The sequence below is a fragment of the Malaclemys terrapin genome, chromosome 1, assembly GCF_027887155.1.
Source record: "Malaclemys terrapin pileata isolate rMalTer1 chromosome 1, rMalTer1.hap1, whole genome shotgun sequence".
NCBI classification, from domain to species: domain Eukaryota; kingdom Metazoa; phylum Chordata; order Testudines; family Emydidae; genus Malaclemys; species Malaclemys terrapin.
Genome location: NC_071505.1, coordinates 141,814,450 through 141,836,328, shown reverse-complemented (window position 1 = coordinate 141,836,328; position 21,879 = coordinate 141,814,450). Strand labels below are relative to the sequence as shown.

Below are 21,879 nucleotides of genomic sequence, written 5' to 3'. Positions count from 1 at the left end.
GTGCCTCAACAAAACAAAGGACCCAGAGGAGCCTGCAATCTAAATTTGACATGAAACAAGCACGGGCCTCCCACAGGCCTCCCAACAGACAAATGGCAGAGAGGGAGGCACGTGGATGACAATAGTAAGGTGGCCTAGTAAGGCATTTATGTTTCCAGCTGGTTTCATTAAATTAGTTTATCTACAATGAGTTATAAAAGTTTCTTCTTGTGGACATGATGAAAAAATTGGTTTTCAGAAGAAAGAAGGAAATGAGAAATACAAGAGTTGTAGTAAACGTAGGTTGACTAAATGAAGGTGATAGTGTGGAATGATTACTGGCTACAAGAGTGTAAACATCAAGGAGGGAAAACAAATGCTCGGGGGTGGGTGGGCTAAGGGATAGAACCAGGAGTAATAGGAAATAACTAAAAAACAAAAAAACGTACACTGAATGTGAGGGCATCTATGTGCACAGTGAGATTTAACGTAGAATAGTCTCCCACGGGTTGCTGTAGCAGTCTTATCATCTGGGACATTTGAAATGCACAAAACTGTACTAGGGACTGTGCTGTAGGGAATAATCCTGCACAGGCCCCAATAGACGAGGGTCCAGATCCTCAAAGGTGCCTAACTTCCATTTATATCATTGGGAGTTGGGTGCATAAATACCTTCAAGCATTGGCCTAGATGACAGTTTCCCTATATCTAGTTTGGATGATTCTTAACTTTCATCCCCTCCAATTTTAATCTTCCTCTCCGCCAGCCTCCAAGTGCCATCAAGCCCCTTCTGCCCCAAGAACCTGCCATTCAATCACCCCTCCCTGTCTCCGGCCTTGGATGGAGAAGCAATGCTGTCTGAGCAGGGAGACAGAAATCTTATCACCTTTTAATTTACTGAGCTGTCCCAGTGCCAGTGCAGCAGGGACAGATATTAGAGCAGAGAAGCGGCTGCTGTGTCAGAGTATGGACAGAGTGGGGGGTCTCTGGTTACACTCTCCCTCTTTCTCCTCTCCCCGCCCCTAACCTTCACTCTCAGGTTCTCTGGACTCTTAGCTGGAGCACTCCGACTCCCTCCTCTGTTTTTTCCCATTCCATAATCCTGCAGTGGGGAGGCAGAAGGGAAGACGCCTCCCCGCATACCTTCCCCTCCCCAATATTTTTTCATTCTGGATATGACTGGGGACATCCCTCCGAAAAAGGCATTTCAGTACCAGCAGACTCTGGTGAGTATGACACCTGCATGACTCCTCTAGTCTCCTTCCATTTCTCTGTCTCCTACCTGGGCCCCCAGATATCCAGCAGAACAGCCCTGCAGGAGGCAATCTCTGGTTCCCTTCTCTTCTGGTTAGCTGGATAACCTTTCACAAGGCCATGCATGGGAGCCACAGGGAATCTTCAAGCTTGCTGCCTCCAAACACCAGTTCTTCTAGAATAGTTTCTCCAGTTCTTTCCTCTCCCCAAATCCCCCTGAAGGAGAGCACTGCCCAAGCTCTTTCTAGGAGGGGAGAGGATTGTGCTTTTTAGGACGATTGCTCCCTCCTGCATACAAGGGGTAAATCGCTCATTTATCCCCAGCCCTCTTTCCTTATTCCCCCAAGGAAGAACTTGGAGGGGGTTTGCCTGAGCCAGTTACCCCAGAAGCATATCCCCTCAGGATGAGGGAGAGGGAAATGGTATTTCCCAATGTGCTGTAAACTGGCACTATTGAAGTTGGCGAAGGACAGGAAGGGAATGCCTGGGAGGTTGGACCAGTGCCTATAAGGGGGAGTGCTCTGCACTGCTGCATGGGAAACCCAGCTGCTAGTCCCCAAACTGAGCTTTTGCTCCCCTGGGAGAGTTACAGCCAGCCATAGAGGTCAGTGTCCTGCCCTCCCCTGCCCCGTTATACTCATCCTAAGGAGTTAGTGCCCTTCCCTATCCTTCATAATGGGTGTCCTAGGGGGCAACTGCCCTGCATAGTCCTTTGTTATGGACACCTTAGAGGGTTAGTGCTTGTGATACAGGTGCCCTTGGGTCAGTCATATGAACTACTGTGTGTTGTGGGCACCTTTAGAGGTCAGTGACCTACATCGTCTAGTGTTATGGGTGCTGCAGGGGTCAGTGTCCTGCAGTGCTGTGTGTTACAGGGCCCAAGGGGTCAGTCCCTTGCAGTACTGTGTGTTGTGGGGCCTGAGGGGTCAGTCCTCTGCAGTGCTGTGTGTTAGACTCTAAGGGTCAGTGTTTAGTAGGAAAACTGGGGTCCCTTGTGCTCCCCGGTCTCTCACTCCCCAGGGCTGTCAGAGGAAGGGGTATTCATCTGCACAGCAGTGGAGAAACCCTGTCTTTTGACTATTGGAGGAAGAGGAGTGTCCTCCCATCCAGACTGACTAGGGAATAATGCAGATGGAATCCTAGCCCTCCTCTGGATGGTGGTGGCTGAGTGGCACTCAGACCCACTGGGTATGTGTTGTACAGTACAGCAATAGAAGAGGTGCTGGGGTGGAGGCTGTCAGGCTGAACTGCATTTGGTCTGATGGGAAAGCAATATCTAATACTTTTCATCTGAGTGCTGCAAACGAGCACTGCCTTGTCCTGAGGCCCAGTTCCATCCAGGTCAATGAGAAGCTGTTTTAATTCTAGGGTCAGCCACACTACTTTCTCCTCTGAAAACTTGATTTCAAATCCTGATTTTAAGTGACTTAAGGCTTTGGTTCCTATTTCTGCAATTTTCAAATGTATGGAATAAATTCACACCATTCTGCTCAAACACTCAAGGGCTGGAATGGTGAGAGTGCTGCATGTCAGTACTGAGGGCATCGGCAGAGTTGGAGGGAGCCCATGATTGCTATAGCAGGTTGTGTGCATTGGTTAAGCTTTCAGGGGGCCAAGTCTAGAAGAACAAGACGTACTGAGTGGGTCAGGAGGACTGAATTATTAGCAGAGTTGGGTGGAGAGTGTAGGACTAAAATAACAGGTCAGAACTGAGGTTTCTTGGTGGAGTGGTCTGGAGGAGCCCAGGATTGGAATAGCAGGGGGCGCTGAGCATTAGTATCAAGTTATGGTGATGTAAATCTCTAGGTTTGAGGATGATATCTGGGAGAACTGCAATTAAGATTAATAGATTTATAGATTATAAAACCAGAATGGACTACTGAGATCATCTAGTCAGACCTCCTGTGTAACACAGGACTGAATTAATTCCTGTTTGAACTAGAGCATATGCCTTAAAAAACAGCCAATCTTGATTTAAAAATTGCCAGTGATGAAAATTCACTACAACCCTTGTGCTGTTCCAATCGTTAATTACCTCACTGTTAAAAAATGTACACATTTCCAATCTGAATTTGTTTACCTTCAGCTTCCAACCATTGGACCTTGTTGTACCTTCTCTGCTAGATTGAAGAGCCTGTTATCATAATTTTTTTCCCGGTGCAGGTACTTATAAACTGTTATCAATTCATCCCTTAACCTTCTCTTTGTTAAACTAAACAGACTGAGCTCCTTGAGTCTATCACTATAAGGTGTGTTTTCCAAACTTTTAATTATTCTCATGGCTCTTCTCTGAACCCTCTCCAATTTATCAATATTCTTCTTGAACTGTGGACACCAGAACAGGGCACAGTATTTGAGTAGCAATCACATCAGTGCCATATACAATATCCTCCATACTACTACTCAAGATTCCCTTGCTTACCTGTACAAGGATCACATTAATCCTTTTGGTCACAGCATTGTAGCTGGTTATTCAACATAACCTCCAAATCTTTTTCAGAGTCACTGTTTCCCAGGATAGGGTCCCCCATTCTGTAGGTATGGATTGTTCTTTGTTCCTACATGTATAACTTTGCATTTGGCTATATTAAAATGCATATTGTTTTCTTGTGCCCAATTTACCAAGCGATCCAGATTGCTCTGTATCAATGATCTGTCCTCTTTAGTTTTTACCACTTACCCAATCTTTGTGTCACCTGCAAACTTTTTTTCTTCCAGGTCATTGACAAAACATGTTGAATAGCACAGGGACAAGAGCCAATCCCTGTGAGACCCCATGAGAAACACACCTGCTCGATGATGATTCCCCATTTACAATGACATTTTGAAACCTATCAGTTAGACAATTTTTAATCTATTTAATGTGTGCCATGTTAATTTTGTATCATTTTAGTTTTTTAATTAAAATGTCAAGAAATACCAAATCAAATGTCTTACAGAAGGTTAAGTATATTACATCAACACTGTTACCCTTATCAACCAAACTTGTAATCTCATAAAAAACAAATAAGAAGTTAGTCAAGTTTTATTTTTCATAAATCCATGTTGACTGGTATTAATTATATTACCCTCCTTACCCTTCATTAATCCAGTCCCATATCAGCCATTCAGTTGTTTTGCCTGGGATCAATATCAGGCTGACAAACCTATAATTACCCAGGACATCCATTTACTCGTTTTATATATTGGCACATTAGCTTTCTTCCAGTCTTCTGGCTGCATTGGAGGAGCTCAGTGGGTTATAGCAGGTATTGCAGAATTGAGTGGCAATGGCAGAGCTGGAGAAAAATTTACTAACATACCTTATTCTTTTCATGTAGCACAACTGGTGGGTGGGATTGAAATAGCTGGGAGTGCTGCGGGTCACAACTGAAGTGCATCAGCAGTACTGGGTGTATGTATGCAGAGGTGAGCTGGAGCCGGTTTGCGGGAACCGGATGTTAAATTTAGAAGCCCTTTTAGAACAGGTTGTCCAAGGGCTTTTAAATTTAAAGTGGCACCATAGGCGCCGACTCTGTGGGTGCTCCGGCAGCTTCCTGCCCCCAGCCCCAGCTCACCTCCGCTCCGCCTCCTCCCCTGAACACTCCGCCCCACTTCTCCTACCCCCTGCTTCCCGCGAATCAGCTGTTTGCGCGGGAAGCCTGGGAGGGCTGAGAAGCAAGCGGCGGCTTCGCGCTCAGACCCAGGGAGGCAGAGACGGAGCGGAGGTGAGCTGGGGCAGGGGGGTGCGAGGAGGGCTGCCCGCGCCGCGGCAGGTAACCCCCTTTTCCCCTCCCTAGCTATGCTACCCCACCCCTAGGAGCCAGAGGGACCAGGTAAGCACTGCCGGGACTTTGACTCCCCACCTCGCCCCATGGCAGGTCCCTCTGGCTCTTAGGGGTGGGGCAGGGTGGGCACCCACTACGGTGGCCCACGAGACCCTCCTGCCCAGCCCGTGAGCTCCCGGCCAGGGAGGCTAGTCCCCAGCTGTTCCCCCTCCCCCGCAGCTTCAGCTCACCCTTCCGCCAGCGTATGCTCTGGGCGGTGGGCTGCGAGCTCGGCCTGACCTGGTGCTCCAGGCGCTGCGCGGTGGCGGCATGGCCCGACTCCAGCCAGGAGGTGTGGCCCGGCTCCAGTCGAGCGACGCAGCTGTAGCGCCACCAGCCACCTCCAGGCAGCTCAGTAAGGGAGCAGGGAGGGGGTGTTGGATAGAGGGTGGGGGAGTTTGGGGTGGTGGTTGGGGGTGGATAGGGGTCGGGGCGGTCAGAGGGTGGGGAACAGGGGGATTGAATGGGGGCAAGGGTCCCAGGGGGGCAGTCAGGAAGGAGCAGAGGTTGGATGGGGCGGTGGGAGGCAGTCATGGGCAGGGGTTCCAGGGGCAGTCAGGGGACAGAGAGAAGGGGTTGTTGGATAGGGCAGGGGTCCCGGGGGCCAACAGGAATGAGAGGAGGGGTTGGATGGGGTGGTGGGGGGCAGTCAGAGGACAGGGAAGGGGGTGGATGGGGCAGGGGTCCCAGGGGGAGCATCAAGGAATGCGGGGGGTTGAATGGGGCAGGAGTCCCGGGGGGTGGGGGCGGGCCATGACCCCCTCGTGGGGTGAGGAGGAAACCGGTTGTTAAGCTTTTGGCAGCTCATCACTGTATGTATGTACCTCAGGACTTGAACAGCAGTGGGAGCTGCAAATCAAGACTGACGTCCACTGTTAGAGCTCAGATGAGCCCCAAAACTGGATTTATAAAGGGGCTCCAGATCATGACCGTAGCACTAGCAGAACTGTGTAAGAGGACAAGGCTTGACTATAAGGGGGTGCTGCATGTTTCAGTCAAGGTATATTGTCAGGAGCTGCATGTTGTCCCAAAACTGGAATCGCAGAGGGTGCTGGAAGTAAGAGATGGAATGACAAATGCCTGTATATGTCAGATGATGCTCTGAGGAGAAGCACAACTAATTAATAGCTATGTGAACAAGAATGATGCAATGTTCATATACTTAAACATGTGATCCAGCTCAACTATGCCAAGAGTGCTGCTGGCACTTAATAACAATAATGAAAGTCCAGACCAATTATTTTCAAAACTATAATCCTGCCTATAAAAGATGTATAAAACAATCACAACCCTCCCAAGCATTAACAAATCATTAAAATAGTCTCAAATGTAGATTGTAACCAAACAAACCACTCCCCAAAGCTGATCTTTACATTTGAGCACCGGTGCTTGTTTTTCCCCCCACAGTTCAGATTCTAGAACCCTAAGACTAGGGTTCCTAGACACTACGGTGGTAATAATAAATAAAATATAGCATTCTAGAACCATATCTCCACTCCCAGAATTGTTTCTCTGAAATTTCATCATTACTCTTCATTGTCTCTGTCACAGTTTGGTTCACTACAGCAGTGGAGAGATATCAGTCTGTTGCAAGTGGACCCAATCATTGGGACCCACCTGCTTATAAGCCAGCTGGGTCTGGGACAAGAAATAGATTAATAGATTCCAAGGCCAAAAAAGAACCATTGTGATCATCTAGTCTGACCTCTTATATAGCACAGGCCAAAGAACTTCCCAAAAATAATTCCTAGAGCATATCTTTTAGAAAAACATCTAATCTTGATTTAAAAATTGTCAGTGATATAAAATCCACTACAATCCTTGGTAAATTGTTCCAATGATTAATTGCTCTCACTGTTAAAAATGTACACCTTATTTCCAGTTTGAATTTGTCTAGCTTCTTTAGCTGAGCAAGATAATGGGGTGACTGATAATGAGACTCAGTAAAGAATTAAAGGAGAGTAATATAATTATTGCCAATCAGTATAGTTTATAGAAAATAGATCCTGTCAAACTAACTTGTAATCTCACTATAAAAAGATATCAAGTTTGGTTGATTACAATAAAGTGTCTTGTTTTGTCTATTCAGCATATGACACAGAAAGGAGGTTGTAATACAAAATTGAGCTTACAATACAAAATGGAGTTCACAGTTTGATTCAGATAGTCCCAATTCTGTCACAGCTGCCACTTGAATTTTAATTAGAACATAGAACTATAGGGTTAGAAGGGACTGCAGGGATCATCCAGTCTAACCACCTGCCAAAATGTAGGATTTGTTGTGTCTAAACCATCCAAGACAGATGGCTATCCAGCCTCCTTTTGAAAACCTCCAGTGAAGGAGCTTCCACAACTTCCCTAGACAGTCTGTTCCATTTTCCTACTGTTCCTACAGTTAGCAACTTTTTTCCTGAGATTTAATTTAAATCTGCGGTGCTATAGTCTGAACCCATTGCCTCTTGTCCTGCCCTCTTGGCAAGAGAGAACAACTTTTCTTCATCTTTTTAGAGATGCTTGATTTGCTTTTGGATATGCTGAGGGAGCTTTGGGCAATGACATGTAAACTGGACTTTCACCCCTCTCAGCAGGTGAAATTCTGCCAGGAGGTACTTTGTATGTTATCAGAGGAGGCTGTCAATGCTTTCTATGGAAATGCAAGGACTGAGCATTTCTTAAATAAATGGGTGTTTGGCTCTTGTTCAAGAAACCAGTTCTTGTAATGGACTTGCCAATTATCACCCAGTCTTCTTTTCCTGAAGACAGCTTTGGTGACACCTGGAGTCGCCTCATACTTTTTTGACCATGGTTGCAGGCTGTGTGCTGGTTTCAGTGGTAAGTGATCTCCTAGGAGTGAAGAACAAATGTCCATGGTGAAATGTTTAAATTCAAAGATTTTAAGGTCAGAAGGTCTAGGCTGATCATCTAGTCTGACCTCTTGCATAATACAGGTCATATAATTTCTTCCAGTAGTTCCTGCATCAAGCCCATAATTTCATAGACTATTGGGGTTGGAAGGGACCTCAGGAGGTCATCTAGTCCAACTCCCTGCTCAAAGCAGGACCAATCCCCAAATGGCCCCCCTCAAGGATTGAACTCACAACCCTGGGTTTAGCAGGCCAATGCTCAAACTACTGAGCTATCCCTCCCCCAAATTTCTGATTGTACAAGAGCATACCTTTTTAGAAAACCATTTAATCCTGGTTTAAATGCTTAAGATGGTGGCGAATCCACTACATCCTTTCATAGCTCTATCAGCTGCTTTGTTACCATTAACTACAAGTTGGTAGCATCCGAAGAAGTGAGGTTTTTACTCACGAAAGCTTATGCCCAAATAAATCTGTTAGTCTTTAAGGTGCCACCAGACTCCTTGTTGTTTTTACAAGTTGGTAGTTGGTGATAGCCCACAGTAGGATTAGACCAAGTTGCTCTTGAGTGACTCTATTCTTTCCTTTGAGATCTCCCAGAGCGTAGTATTGGGTGATTCCTTACCTGCTCTTAGGGCTTTCTTATGGCTGGTTCAACAGGGTCTCATTATTATTCAACATGTACATGTGCTAGCACAATGGAAGGCCTATTTACATATGAAGTCAAGGGAGGGATGTGAAGTTAGCAGGAGGCAGGGCACTGGAGAATAAGCCACAGGGTGGGAGATGGTATTCTGACTCTGGGGACAAACAATGAACTTTGTGGGATGTAAGAAGAAGGCAAGGAAGATACCCCTTGATCCTGCACCTAGGAAGTAAATAGACAGCATGTTTACATTCATGAAAATGGGATCTCAACCAGACTCGGTTGAAAACACTGCAGAGGACATTTGGGGTGAGATAAACTGATTTAGACTGGAGGTTAGCCTGTTAAGTTATAAAGTGTGATTATAACTGTTTTATATATAACCTGTTGTTTCCATTAGCCTTACTCACTATCTCTTAAATCTTGATATTTGAAAATAAACTTACGGGTGTTTTCACAATACATATAACTCACGGCTGTGCTGTTAAGCTAGGTGTTGACCCTGAGTACAATCATACAAGGTGGAGTGAACACTGTTTCCTTGGGACAGCAGACCTGGGAAGTCCGTGAGTGTTCAGTGGTTAAGGGACTGGACACTACAGGGGATCCCTTCAAAGGGACTCGGGGACTGGGATGCACCTATTTGTTAACCTGCAAAGGAAAGTAAGGGCTGGCATGTCCCAGAGAAGATTGTTTGGGTGGTTCACACACACTGGAGGTGCCTAGGAGCCAGTTAAGCACAAATAAGTCTCCCTCTGACTGGAAGCAGGGAGGCAACAAGGTGACTCAAGGTCCTGCCTATCTCAAAAATTGTCACAGAACCCTTTGGGAGATACTGAGGCTTTGTGAGCTGTGGTACCTCTGCTATGCAGCTAACACCTGCCTAAACATCTCTGTTTTAGCAGCATCAGCTGGTGCAGTTATTTATTTCTATAGTACTATAAACATGTTTACAGACAAATAGAAAATGATGCCACTATCCCAAGGAATTTGTAATTTTGACTCAGTACCCAGCAGCTGTCTGTGACTGGGCTTGTTAAATGGAGGAGACCTAACCCAGATCAGACTGAGGTGATGCTTGTAGATTTGATTAAGGTACAAAGGGGAGAAATGGTAGAGATTACATCAATCCCCTGGATTTAAGGGAGTTTACTCAGGTTGGCAACCCAGGAGCTCCTCAGCCATTCTGGATGTCCAAAGAAGCAAGAGGCAGGGACTTTTTTTTTTTCATCTGAGCTTGGCTGGAAAGTTTGCTGTCTTTTCTTTGGATATGCACCTTACCCCAGCAATCCCTGCCTTTGTCATCTCAAGGCTGCTATGTCTTAAAACCATTTGGAAACTGTAGCTGATGCAGAATGTGGCTGTCCATGTGTTAAACTATATTTTTTACAAGGAGCATTTCACCACCTCTTGTGATTCCAAGCAATAGCAGTATTAATTTTCTTCAACTGCCAGTGTAATGAATACATGCACTGTAGACAGCAGACACAGCTATTATATAAATTGCTTAACACACCTATGGAGAGCTAAGACTAGACCTAGAGCTCCAAAGTCTAGCCTCTGCCACTTGAGCTAAGGGAGAACTTCTTTAGCTGTAAATAGCAAATGGTTAGAAATACTCAGGCAGCTACTCGAGGGAGACACTAAGCCAATGTATTCCATACTCCCCGTTAGACAAGTTTATCCCAATGTCTGAAGTCTATAGGAGGTTCTGTCCCATAGAGAAATACCCCTTCTGATTAATGTACTCGGTGGCTAGGTGGTCTGGTGCCAGAATTGGAATATACGTGCCATCTATCGCCCCTCCACAGTTAGGGAAGCCCATTTGTGCAAAGCCATCCACAATGTCACACACTTTGCCCAGAGTCATAGAATCATAGAATATCAGGGTTGGAAGGGACCTCAGGAGGTCATCTAGTCCAACCCCCTGCTCAAAGCAGGACCAGCCCCAACTAAATCATTCCAGCAAGGGCTTTGACCTTAAAAACCTCTAAGGAAGGCGATTCCACCACCTCCCTAGGTAACCCATTCCAGTGCTTCACCACCCTCCTAGTGAAAAAGTTTTTCCTAATATCCAGCCTAAACCTCTCCCAAAGTCACGGTCTTTTGGAGTAGGATGTGATTAATGGCCCTTCCATCACTTCCATCAACACGAGTCCAACTTTCCCACTCTGAACTGGTTAGTGCCCGATCGGTAGCAGTCTGGAGTAGCCAGCTTCCACAGTACAATCGCCACGTGCTTCTCCAAAGGCAGGGCAGCTCTCTTTCTCATGTCCTTGTGCCGCAGGGCTGGGGCAAGCTCATCACACAGTCCCAGGAATGTGGCTTTCCTCATCCGAAAATTCTGCAGCCACTGCTCGTCATCCCAGATGTGGATGACGATGTGATCCCAGCACTCAGTGCTTGTTTCCCGAGACCAAAAGCAGCGTTCTACTGTGGTCAGCACCTCCGTGAAAGCCACACGCAATCTCGTGTTGTAGCTATTACGCGTGGCGAGATATGTCATACTCCTCTTGCCTTTGTAGTTTAAGGAATAACTCCACTGCCACTCGTGATGTGTTAGTCAGAGCGAGCAGCATACTGGTCAACAGTTCAGGATCCATTCCTGAGGACTGAAGAGGCACAGTGCGCAGTACACAAACTGTTGAAAGATGGTGCCAAATGCAGACAGAAGCACAGGGGTTGCTGGGATGTGAAGCAATGCATCATGGGGCATTGGGACAGGACCCAGGATGCCCCATGACCCCCTCCTCCTTCCCACTACTCTTAGCGGCAAAAGAGGAAGAGATGCTCTTTGGGATAGCTGCCCAGCTCCAAATACCACTCCAAATACCACTGCAAGTGCCGCAAGTGTGAACACGCTATTGTGCAGGCAGCTGACAGTGTGAACACACAACAGCGATTTCCCTTTAGTGCTCTCTGAGCGGCGCTGTAATCACTGGCGCTGTAACTCTGCCAGTGTAGACATACTCTTAGACATTTTTGAAATCCCTGCTAGGCACCTATCTGTATCTCTAAGTGCCTAAGGACTTGAAAATCTGGCCCTAAGGCTATGTCTACACAGCGCACCTTACATCAGCACAGCTGTGCCACTACAGCCATGCCGTTGTATGGTATGCAGGGAAGCCCCTCTTTGTCGGCAGGAGAGAGCTCTCCCACTGACAAAATAAAACCACCCCAACTAGGGGTGGTAGCTTTATTGGCGGGAGATTGTCTCCCACCGACATAGCCCTGTCCACAGCAGTGCTTTTTGTCGGTCAGGGTTTTTTTTTGACACCCCCACCCGACGAAAAATTTACCAATGAAAGTGAAGTGTAGACAAAGTGTTAATCACTTAGGTGTACGTTCAAGTCTTTTATCCTGAGAGGGAGACATGATTGCATGTGCTAAGAACTGTTTATCTTGCACATTGCAGACACACATGCAAATAGCTGTTGCGGCCCATGGCCATGATGGATACATGTTAATTCCAAACTTTGCTGCTGAAGTATCCTCTCTTGAAGTCCCAGAGAATGTTCACCATTCAGATTGGGCTTCAGTAGTCAACAAATATTACACCATTTCTTCGGAAGCGAATACTGTACTGAGCAAACCAGTTTCAGTTCTAACTTCATTTTCGGTTGCATTTCACCAGCTGAAAAATTTTCCGTGTTGCTAAAATTTATCATCAGCTGAAAAGCAGATTTAGAAAAAAATCTCATTGTTAATGATTTGCGTGAGACTGAAAAACAACTCAAACCTGTGTCCGACCCTTATGCCTTCCTTGCCCCAAAACTCACTTTCCCTTTCCAGCTCTCCCAGTTCTCCTCCCTCACCACATCCTTCTCTCCCCTTTTCTCAGTGGGTCCTACTCTCTCTCTTCCCTTTTCCAAGTGCCACTGTTACATTCCTCTGCTTCCTCGTTCTCTATCTCCAGCATAATGATAACAGAGGGTTTTCCAGGTATGACTTTAGCATGGCAGGTTATGTCCAGGCAGGAGCAATCACAGTAGGATTTCCCCCAAAAGACTAATTAGGAAAGTGATCTAAAGGAGAATTGTCTCTGAAAGGAGAGGAGGAATTCCCCTTCCTACCTCTTTCTGAGTACTCTCAAGGAGGGTGATTCATCCCCCTGCCTCAAGAGAAACTTGGGAAGAGCAAATATTTTGCCTTTGGGATGCACCAGCTGGGATGGCTTTTTAAAAACAATATCACGGGGGAGGGGACAGAAAGAGACACCTAAAAGGCCTTTATTGCTGCAGAGGAGGGGTAGCATGTGTAGCTTCTCACCAGCTGCCTGTGCCAAGGATAAGCTAAGTGGGAAGAGCCCTGATGAGCCAACTGGCCTTTTCCTGTCCTGCAATTCCTTCAGCCCTTAAAGAGATAGTTTCTGATTATGTACAGAATACACAACACAGTCAATTCAGTTCAACCCCTCTCTCTTCCCCACGAATTCTCTCTCCTTTTCAGCTCTCTTTCCCCTGTCCTAGCACGTTTTCTTTCCTCAGTCTCTCTCTTTCCCTGACCCTTCACTTTCTTCCCAACATCTCTCTCTTTCTTTCTGCCGCCTCAGTTCTCACCCCACCTCCTCCTCCTGTCTCTCTCTCAATGGCTCCTGCCCTCAGCAGAGAGGAGGCCAGGCATTAGGTTTCACAGCTGTGGTTCTCTCTGCCCTTCCCTAGGTCACTGCCATAGAATTCTGTTCTATAAATATCCCACATGACTTTGCCCCTGAGCTGTCCCAAAGAGGTGCAGGGGGGTCTGTGGGAAGCTACTTTATCTCTGCTACTGACATCTCAGGACCTGTAAACCCCAAAAAGTAACATCAGAGGGAAGGTGAGAGACCCAAGGGAAGTGAGATCATGGGTGAGAGCCCTGGCAGGGGATTCCATAGCTAACTCCAGGGCTGGAGCGAATAGAACAGCCAGATGGACCTAGGGCCAACATTTCATAAAGGGAAACAAACAAAGGGCCAGGTGGGCTGTTGGCACTGCTGGGAGAAGGGGAGGGGGAGAGGGACTCGCTAGTGCCTCTTCCTGGTGAGATTTGAAAGGGACTCAGGCTTTCTCATAAAAAATGCAGGAGTTAATCCCTCTTGAATGCCAGAGCATCCCTTGCTGATATGAGGGAGACATTTGCAGTTCCTCACACTCAGTCCTGGGGTCTCTTCTTTGGGGCATTGTCCATACTCTCTCACCTGGGGAGAGCATCCCCTGCAGATGCTAAGGAAAAATATCTATCCCTCCCTCCCTCCCCCCACCCCCCCACGCACACACTGTCCAACGGTCTCCTCTCCCTCTGCATTGTCAGCATGTCCCAGGCTACAGTCTCATCCCCCACACTCTCATTCCTGGGATCCATGAACTGATAGCAGCCCTCACCCTGGGACAAAGGAAACAAGAAGGCCAAGACCCTCAAAGGAGTGGAATTTGGGTACCTAAATAACTTTGAGGATCTGGCCTTCCTTTCCTGCAGACTCAGCCCTGGGGTTTCTTCTCTGAGGCACTGTAAGTGCTCTGTATTGCTGGGGCCAGGGAGACATTACCGTCACTTTCTTACACAGTCCTGGGATCTCCTCTCCCCTGAGCTGTTAATCCCAACTCCCCGACCAGTGAGAATGCCTGCCTTGTGCTAGGGTGACCAGATTTCCCGATTTTATAGGGACAGTCCCCATTTTTGGGTCTTTTTCTTATATAGGTGCCTATTACTCCCCACCCCCGTCCCGATTTTTCACATTTGCTGTCTGGTCACCCTACTGCGCTGAGTGCCTCTGGCTCCTCCCAGCCTGGGGGACTGTCACAGGATTACTGAGGGAATAGTATGTTTTGTCACTTCCAAACCCCTTCTGGGAGCAGAATGTGTTTGGTGCTACTGGGTGCTCACAGAGGAGGGTAGGAGAGTGGAGAAGGGGGTACTGATGACTGGAGTTAGTAGCAGCTGACTCTCCTCATTCCCTCCACCTCCCAAAATGGATTTCAATTTGATTAATTTTAGGCTAAACCAGGAAGTGCTTGACATTGCCTGGCTCCAAATTGGGGGCAGGTCAGAAGGTGGCATGGGTATTGAGTTCCTGCCCTGGGCAGCACCAAGCCAGGGAGGGAGACCCGGTGGAGTCATTTTTGGTTGCTTAGAGGATGGCTGACAGCAACCAGCACAACAGAATTGCAATGCTTAAAATGATCTTGGGTCTATCCCAAACTGCAAGCAGCAACTTTAGTAAAAGAGTGCTTAAAGGGTATGCCCCAGCTCATTTATTTAGTTATTACCGGGTCTGAAACCCTTTGCGACCCTCCTTTCCCCCCCCACTCCCCAGTTTAAACACTACCAAGTCACATATGAGCCCCTGGCTGTTCCACAAGAGCCTCCCCCTCAATCTTTTAGGGACTGTTGCAGGTCCCAGAGCCAGATGGGGATAGGAGATTCCCATAGGCTCACTCCATGTATCTGTGTCTGTACCTCTTGCCTTAAGCCCCACAACAGTTCCAGGGCCACCGGGGGGGGGGCAATTTGCCCCAGGCCCTGGGCCCCACAGGGGCCCCGCGAGCCCTAGCCCAGCGGCGGTCCGGGTCTTCGGTGGCATTTTGGCGGCGGGGGGCCCTTCAGTCGCTCCAGGTCTTTGCTGGCATTTCGGCGGTGGGTCCTTCAGTGCTGCTGAAGACTCGGAGCAACTGAAGGCCCCCCCGCTGCCGAAATGCCGCCGAAGACCCAGACCGCTACTGGGTGAATACAAGCGCCGCAGCTCCCCTGCTTTGCCCCAGGCCCCCTGAATCCTCTGGGCGGCCCTGAACAGTTCTCACCTGCCACTAGAGCTCCCTTGATAGTCTCAGTTTACCTTTTTAGGGGATTGTAGTCTTCCATGAGTGAGAAATCCCAGGGCCTCATTCCTGCTTCACCAGTAGGACTATATCCATGATAACAGAACTTCAAGTCCATATTTTCCCTCCCTGAGATAGAGGCTCTAGGAGCTCATAGCTCACCCTTGTCCCTCAGAAAGGCATCAAAGATCCATTTGCACATTTACTGGGTAATGACAGGCCATAAACATTTACAAATGGGTTCTGAGCCCAAAAAAGTTGAGAACCACTTCTCTAAACTCTCCCCAGCTGGGGTCTCTGTTCCACATGCTGCAGGTGTAAACGTTCACCAGCAGAGGGAGTTATTCCCATGTGGATAGTTTGCCTGCAAGTGTTTTAGCCTTGCTCCATGGGATTGTTCAGGCTTCAGAGTGTCATGCCCAGCGCTCCTCCTGGGTCCAAGCCACAGAGAAAGATGCCGTATTGACCTCTGCCATTACTCCAGAAAGGGGGATACTTACACTGCTCTCCATCTTCCTGTCTCTGAGAAGGTTAAATAGGGACAAGCTAGAGGGGTTGCCATGACCTGAGTTAGCTGCAATCCCTCAGTGATTCCCCCCTCTCTCTAAGAGGATGTTAAAGAGGGGTCAGCCTCATCTGATCTGCCCTGAGCCCATGTGTGGTTCCCTTGTCTGCATCATTCAGCCCCCTTCCCTCCCTCTCTCTTGGAAGAACCCCGTCTGAGCTGCCACAAACATCATCATGTCCCCTAAGGAGTCCCTGCTCTCTTGTTCTGTCAGTGACCTGAAGGGGGTTATATGGGAAAGTAAAAACCATCAGGGCAGGACCCAGTGCGTGAGCCTCAGATCCACAAAGAGAACTAGACATTGCAATACCTATTAGGTATCTAGAAAATCCCAGGAACAAAAATGGGATCCCCAAAGCCTGAGTCAGGTGCCTTAGCCAGTGAATGGGGAGAGAGAGGCCCATTAAAAAAAAGCCAGCATGTTAGGTGGAGAGGTGTCTAAGATAGCCAGTGGGAAATGCCAATGACAGGGGTGTGCCTAGACTCACCCCCTCCTGGAATTAGGCACCTAAACCCAGGCTATAGATAAGGTTAGACCAAGGGTCATCTAGTATAACCCCCTGCCAAGATTCAGGATTTATTGCGTCTAGACCATCCAAGACAGATGACTATCCGGTCTCCTTTTGAAAACCTCCAGTGAAGGAGCTTCCACAACCTCCATTGTCCTACTGTTCTTATAGTTAGGAAGTCTTTCCTGAGATTTAATCCAAATCTGCTATGCTGTAGTTTGAACCCATTGCCTCTTGTCCTATACTCTATGGCAACTTTTCTCCATCTTTTTTATGGCAGCCTTTCAAGTATTTGAAGACCACTATCATGTCCCCCCATTAATCTCCTCTTTTCCAAACTAAACATACCTAGTTCCTTCAGCCTTTGCTCGTATGGTTTGCATTCCATCCCTTTGATCATCTTTGTCGCTCACCTCTGGATCCTTTCCAGGTTCTCTGCATCCTTTCTATACATTGATTACCATAACTGGACACAGTCAGGGCTGGCCCTAGCTATTTTGGTGTCCTACGCAGCCCCCTCATGGGGGGGCTGTGTGGGGCCCCAGGCCTCCGCAGGAGGAAGCCGGGGGGGGAGGGGGGGCTGGCCCCAGGCCTCTGTGGGGGGGCTGTGTGGGGCCCCACCCCAGGCCTCCGCAGGGAGAAGCGGGGGGGGCTGCCCCAGGCCTCCGTGGGGAGGGGAGGGGAGCTGGCCACTTCCTGCGGGAAGTGGAATGACCCAGCCCCAGCCTGCTCTGTTCCCCTGGCTCTCTGACAGCACAGCTCGGAGCTAGGGGAGTGGAGTAGGCTGGGGCCAGGTTGCTCTACTTACCAGTGAGTGCAGGCCCGACAGCTTCTGGAGTCCTCAGGGGAATGGGGGCGGGGGTGGGGTGGGAGCGGGAAGAGGCAATGCTGGGGCGGGGAAGAGGTGGGACTGGGGCGGAGCAGGGGCGGGGGCCCTGGGGAAGAACCGGAGCAGGGGCTGGAGCAGCACGCAGCTGTGCAGGGCACCAGGAAATTTGGTGCCCCAAATTCCCTGGTGCCCTACGCAGCTGCGTACTTTGCGTATGGGTAAGGACGGCCCTGAACACAGTACTCCATCTGAGGCCTAACCAGCGCTGAGTAGAGTTGTGCTATCATCTCCCATGACTTGCATGCTATGCCTCTGTTAATGCAACGTAAAATTACATTTGCTTTATTTGCAACAGGATCATATTGCTGACTCATGTTGAGGTTGTGATCCATCACAACTCCAAGATCCTTTCCAGCAGTGCTGCTGCCAAACTAGTTTTCCCCCATTGCTTATTTGTCAATTGATTTCAGTGGAAATTAGGAACCTAAATACCTTTTGTGTGTGTGTGTGTATGACAGTGACAGGCCGCAGCATTGCCTCCGTTGCCTGGGGGCTCCGTACCTGAGCCAACATCTTGGGCCTTCCCTGTCAATTAGCAAGTGACAGTAGTAATGGCGTATGAAAGAGTGTTTGCCCCTAAACCACTCCCTTCCCTGAGGCCCTAGAATTTCATGTCCTTGCTCCCATATCTCCATCAAACAGGGATAAAATAAGAGGAAATTTGTCTTGCCTTCCCTTTCCCAGGAGATAGCAGCTGCCAGTTCTCTCTCTTCATACTCTTGAGCCCCTCAATCTCACTCCCTCTGTTGTGAAATGAGATTGGGATTTTCTCTTGTGTCTGGTCATCCACCATTAGGGTTGACAGGAGTCCAGTTTTTGACCAGAATGCCCAGCTGAAAAGGGACCTTGGCAGCTCCGGTCAGCACCACTGACCGGGCCATTAAAAATCTGGTCAGCAGCGCAGTAGGGCTTAGGCAGGCTCCCTGCCTGCCATGGCTCCGTGCGGCTCTCAGAAGCAGTGGCATGTCCCCCCTCCGGCTCCTAGACAGAGGGACAGCCAAGGGACTCCGCCCGCTGCTGCCGCCCCAAGCATTGGTTCTGCAGATCCCATTGGCTGGGAATGGCAGCCAATGGGAGCTGCAGGGGCAGCACCTGTGGATAGGGCAGTACACAGAGCCGCCTGGCCGCGCCTCCGCGTAGGAGCTGGAGGAGGGACATGCCACTGCTTCTGGAAGCTCCTTGAGGTAAGTGTAAGCCTGCACCCTTGACCCCCTCCCAACCCCCTGCCCCAGCCCTGATCCCCCTCATGCCCTCCAAACCCCTCGATCCCAGCCTGGAGCGCCCTCCTGCACCCCAAACCCCTCATCTCCAACCCCACTCCAGAGCCCACACCCCCAGCCGTAGCCCTCACCCACACCCATATCATGCCCCAATCCCCTGCCGTAGCCTGGAGCCCCCTCCTGCACCCCAAACTCCTCATCCCTAGCCTCAACCCAGAGCCCACACCCCCAGCTGGAGCCATCACCCCCTCCCACACCCCAACCCCCGTGAGCCAGCCTGGTGAAAATAAGCGAGTGAGTGAGGGTGGGGAGAGCGAGCGACGGGGGGTTGGAGAGAGTGGGCCTCGGAGGAAGGGTGGGGCAAGGGTGTTCGGTTTTGTGTGAGTAGAAAGTTGGCAACCCTCTCCACCATGGTTTGCAGTCTCTGCCTGCTACTCTGTGCTTGTCTACACAGGGAAAAGTGCCCAGAATAATTATTCCACCATAACAATGGTCATATAATGCCCCATGTGGACTTCAAATTCTGGAATAAAAGTTCTTCTTCGAGTGATTGTCCATTACACATTAGGTGTACGCGCGCCGCGTGCACGGACGTCGGAAACTTTTTCCCTTAGCGGCTCCCGTCGGGCCGGCAGGGCCCCCTCCTTCCCGCCAGAGCGGCGCCCCGCTCCAGGGTATATATATCCCTGCCGACCCGACCCCTCCAGTTCCTTCTTACCGTCCGTGGCGGCGTTGGAACAACTCTGTCTCTCGTCTGAGAGTGTCCCTTAGCAATAGTCATTAGTGTTATCTAGCAGTTATCAGTTAGTTTATAGTAGTGTTGAGCCAGTAGTTAACAGCTCATTAGGGTACTTAAAGTCCTGCCGTGGTTGTTTGTTCAACCCCGGCACCGGCCCTGGGCGGCGGGGTATGCCACACGCCCAAGGCTTCAAGGCTTGTGCCACGTGCCGCAGGCCTATGCCATTGAGCGACCCCCACGCCTCGTGTCTCCGTTGCCTGGGGGAAGCTCACCAGAAAGAGCGCTGCAAGATCTGCAAGGCCTTTAAGCCCAGAACTAAAAAGGAGAGGGACTTTCGCCTTAAGCAGCTGCTCATGGAGACGGCGTTACAGCCCTCCACTTCAACGGCACCGTCTGCCTCCGTGCGGAGTGCCCCGGCATCGGTGCGGGAACCGGCACCGGCGGGTCACCCGAAGCCCGCGGCACCGACCCAGCGGGGAAATGCACGACGCTGATCGTCTTCGCCGGCGAAAGCGAAGGGCCAGTCTAAGGCCCAAGGACGCTCCCCGCACAAGAGGCCGGCACCGGCAAAGACCTCGAGTGCCCCTAAGGCCGATACGGCCCCAACACAGACCCCGGTAGTGGCTCCGGCGCCGAAAGGCCCGTCGAGCCCCGGGATGGGCGCGTCGAGTGAGGATGAAGGGCTAGAGGAGCTCGTGGAACAGCCCTCCACTCCGGACACGTTTGAGGCAGCTAAGGACCTCATCGCTTTGTCCGTCGAGGCCCCAGCACGCACTGAGGGCGCTCCGCCGATGCTGCCGCGTAGAGGCAACCTGGTCATGTTGCTCCCATCACGGTCGCCGTCTCGGCACTGCTCCAGGAACCGGTCCCGGTCGAGCTCCGCCTCGGTGGATTCCCGGTTGCCCTCGGCGCAGGAAGCACCGCAGTAGTCGGGCTTCAACAAGCGGTCGGCACCGACTCAGCAACCGAGCACGAGTCGGCACCACGAAGCGTCGGCGGTTCGTTACCCAAGGCCGACCAGTCGTAGCCGTTCCCGGTCCCGCGATCACCGGTACCGTTCCAGGTCCAGGTCGGCGAGGCGCTATTCCAGGTCCTGGTCGCGGAGGCGCTACTCCCCAGAACCGGACAGGCACCATCCTACGGCTCCACCGTGGCCTTCCAGGTCGCCGTCCGTGGTCTCGGGGGCTGACTCAGACCGGTACGGCGGGTATGCCCATAGGTCACGGGCCAGCAGAGACTACGGTCAGTCCCAATGGGGCCAACCGAGCCAATGGCCATTCTGGACACCCTGGGCCTACCACCCGCAAGGACCCCCATCGAGGGCCTCGAGATCCTGGCCATCCCGGTACCGCTCCCGCTCCCCGCGGCACCGCCCGCCATCGTATAGGGAGGCAACGGTCTCTAGACCACCGGAGCGGGAAGGAGTGGACTCGGCACCGAGTACGTTGCCGTCCCAATCCCACGCTGCGGGTCAGGCCGCAGAGGAACAACTGGCTGATGCCGGATTGCAGGACAATGAGGATGGGCAGAAGGCCCCGACCTCTTCCTCCTCGCCAGACGAGGCGGTAGCGGGCACACTGGTGTCCGGCCCTCCCCCGATTGACCATCGGGCACAACTGTAGAGCAGGACGACCCCATGGTCGATATCCTGAGCCCAGAGGGCCCCTCCAGAGTCGCTCTCCCGATTATACGGACAGTACAGTCCAACTATAAGACGGTGTGGTAAACACCGGCCTCCAGTGCGCCAACTGCAAAAGGCGTGGAGAGGAAATACTTCGCCCCATCTAGAGGGTTTGACTTCCTCTTTCTACACCCGTCCCCCTGTTCGCTGGTGGTCTCGGTGGTCAACGAAAAAGAGCGGCATGGCCAGCAAGCTCCTGCCCCCAAGGGCAAGGAAGCTAAGAGATTGGACTTATTCGGGAGGAAAGTCTATTCATCTGGGGGCCTTCAGCTGCGGATCGCCAATCAGCAGGCGATTCTAAACAGGCACAATTTTAACTCTTGGACATCAGTTGCCAAGTTTAAGGACTCCCTCCCACCTGACGCGCATCAGGAGTTTACGGCCCTGGTGGATGAGGGAATGGCAGTGGCCAAGACCTCATTACAGGCCGCACTAGACTCAGCCGACGCTGCGGCTAGAACAATTGCGTCAGGAGTCGTGATGAGGCGTTCGGCGTGGTTGCAGGCTTCAGGTCTCCTGCCAGAGGTGCAAACCACACTGCAGGACCTCCCGTTTGAAGGTTCGGGCTTGTTCTCCGACCAAACGGACGCCAGGCTGCATAGCCTTAAGGACTCGCGTGCGACCCTTAAGTCGTTGGGTATGCACACTCCGGTAACGCAGCGTAAACCCTTTAAGCCCCAGCCACCACAGAGGCAATACCACCCTCACCCCCGGCACGAGCCTTATCGCCGTCGAGGCAGGGATAACAGGCGGAGACGTAACAATACGCCTAACCAAGGCCAGAGTCATGGCCAGGGCAAGCCGCAGCCGGGAAATAAACCAGGCTTTTGAAGCTACGCCCGAGGACAGCGTACCACTTCATATACCGGACCCTCCTCTGGGTTTCAAGGACCGTCTGTCCCATTTCTACCGGGCCTGGTTGCGCATAACATC

At 50.4% G+C, this 21,879-nt stretch overlaps 1 protein-coding gene across 1 annotated transcript in view; it reads left to right on the top strand.

Moving 5' to 3' along the window:
• Positions 1-3,998, top strand: part of CASP2 (caspase 2) — a 35,597-nt gene extending 31,599 nt beyond the window's left edge. The window contains exon 13 of the mRNA XM_054041133.1: positions 3,952-3,998. Within this exon, the coding sequence (XP_053897108.1) occupies positions 3,952-3,959 (8 nt within the window). The 3' untranslated portion in view covers positions 3,960-3,998. The remainder of the gene's footprint in view (positions 1-3,951) is intronic.
• Positions 3,999-21,879: the final 17,881 nt, after the last annotated feature.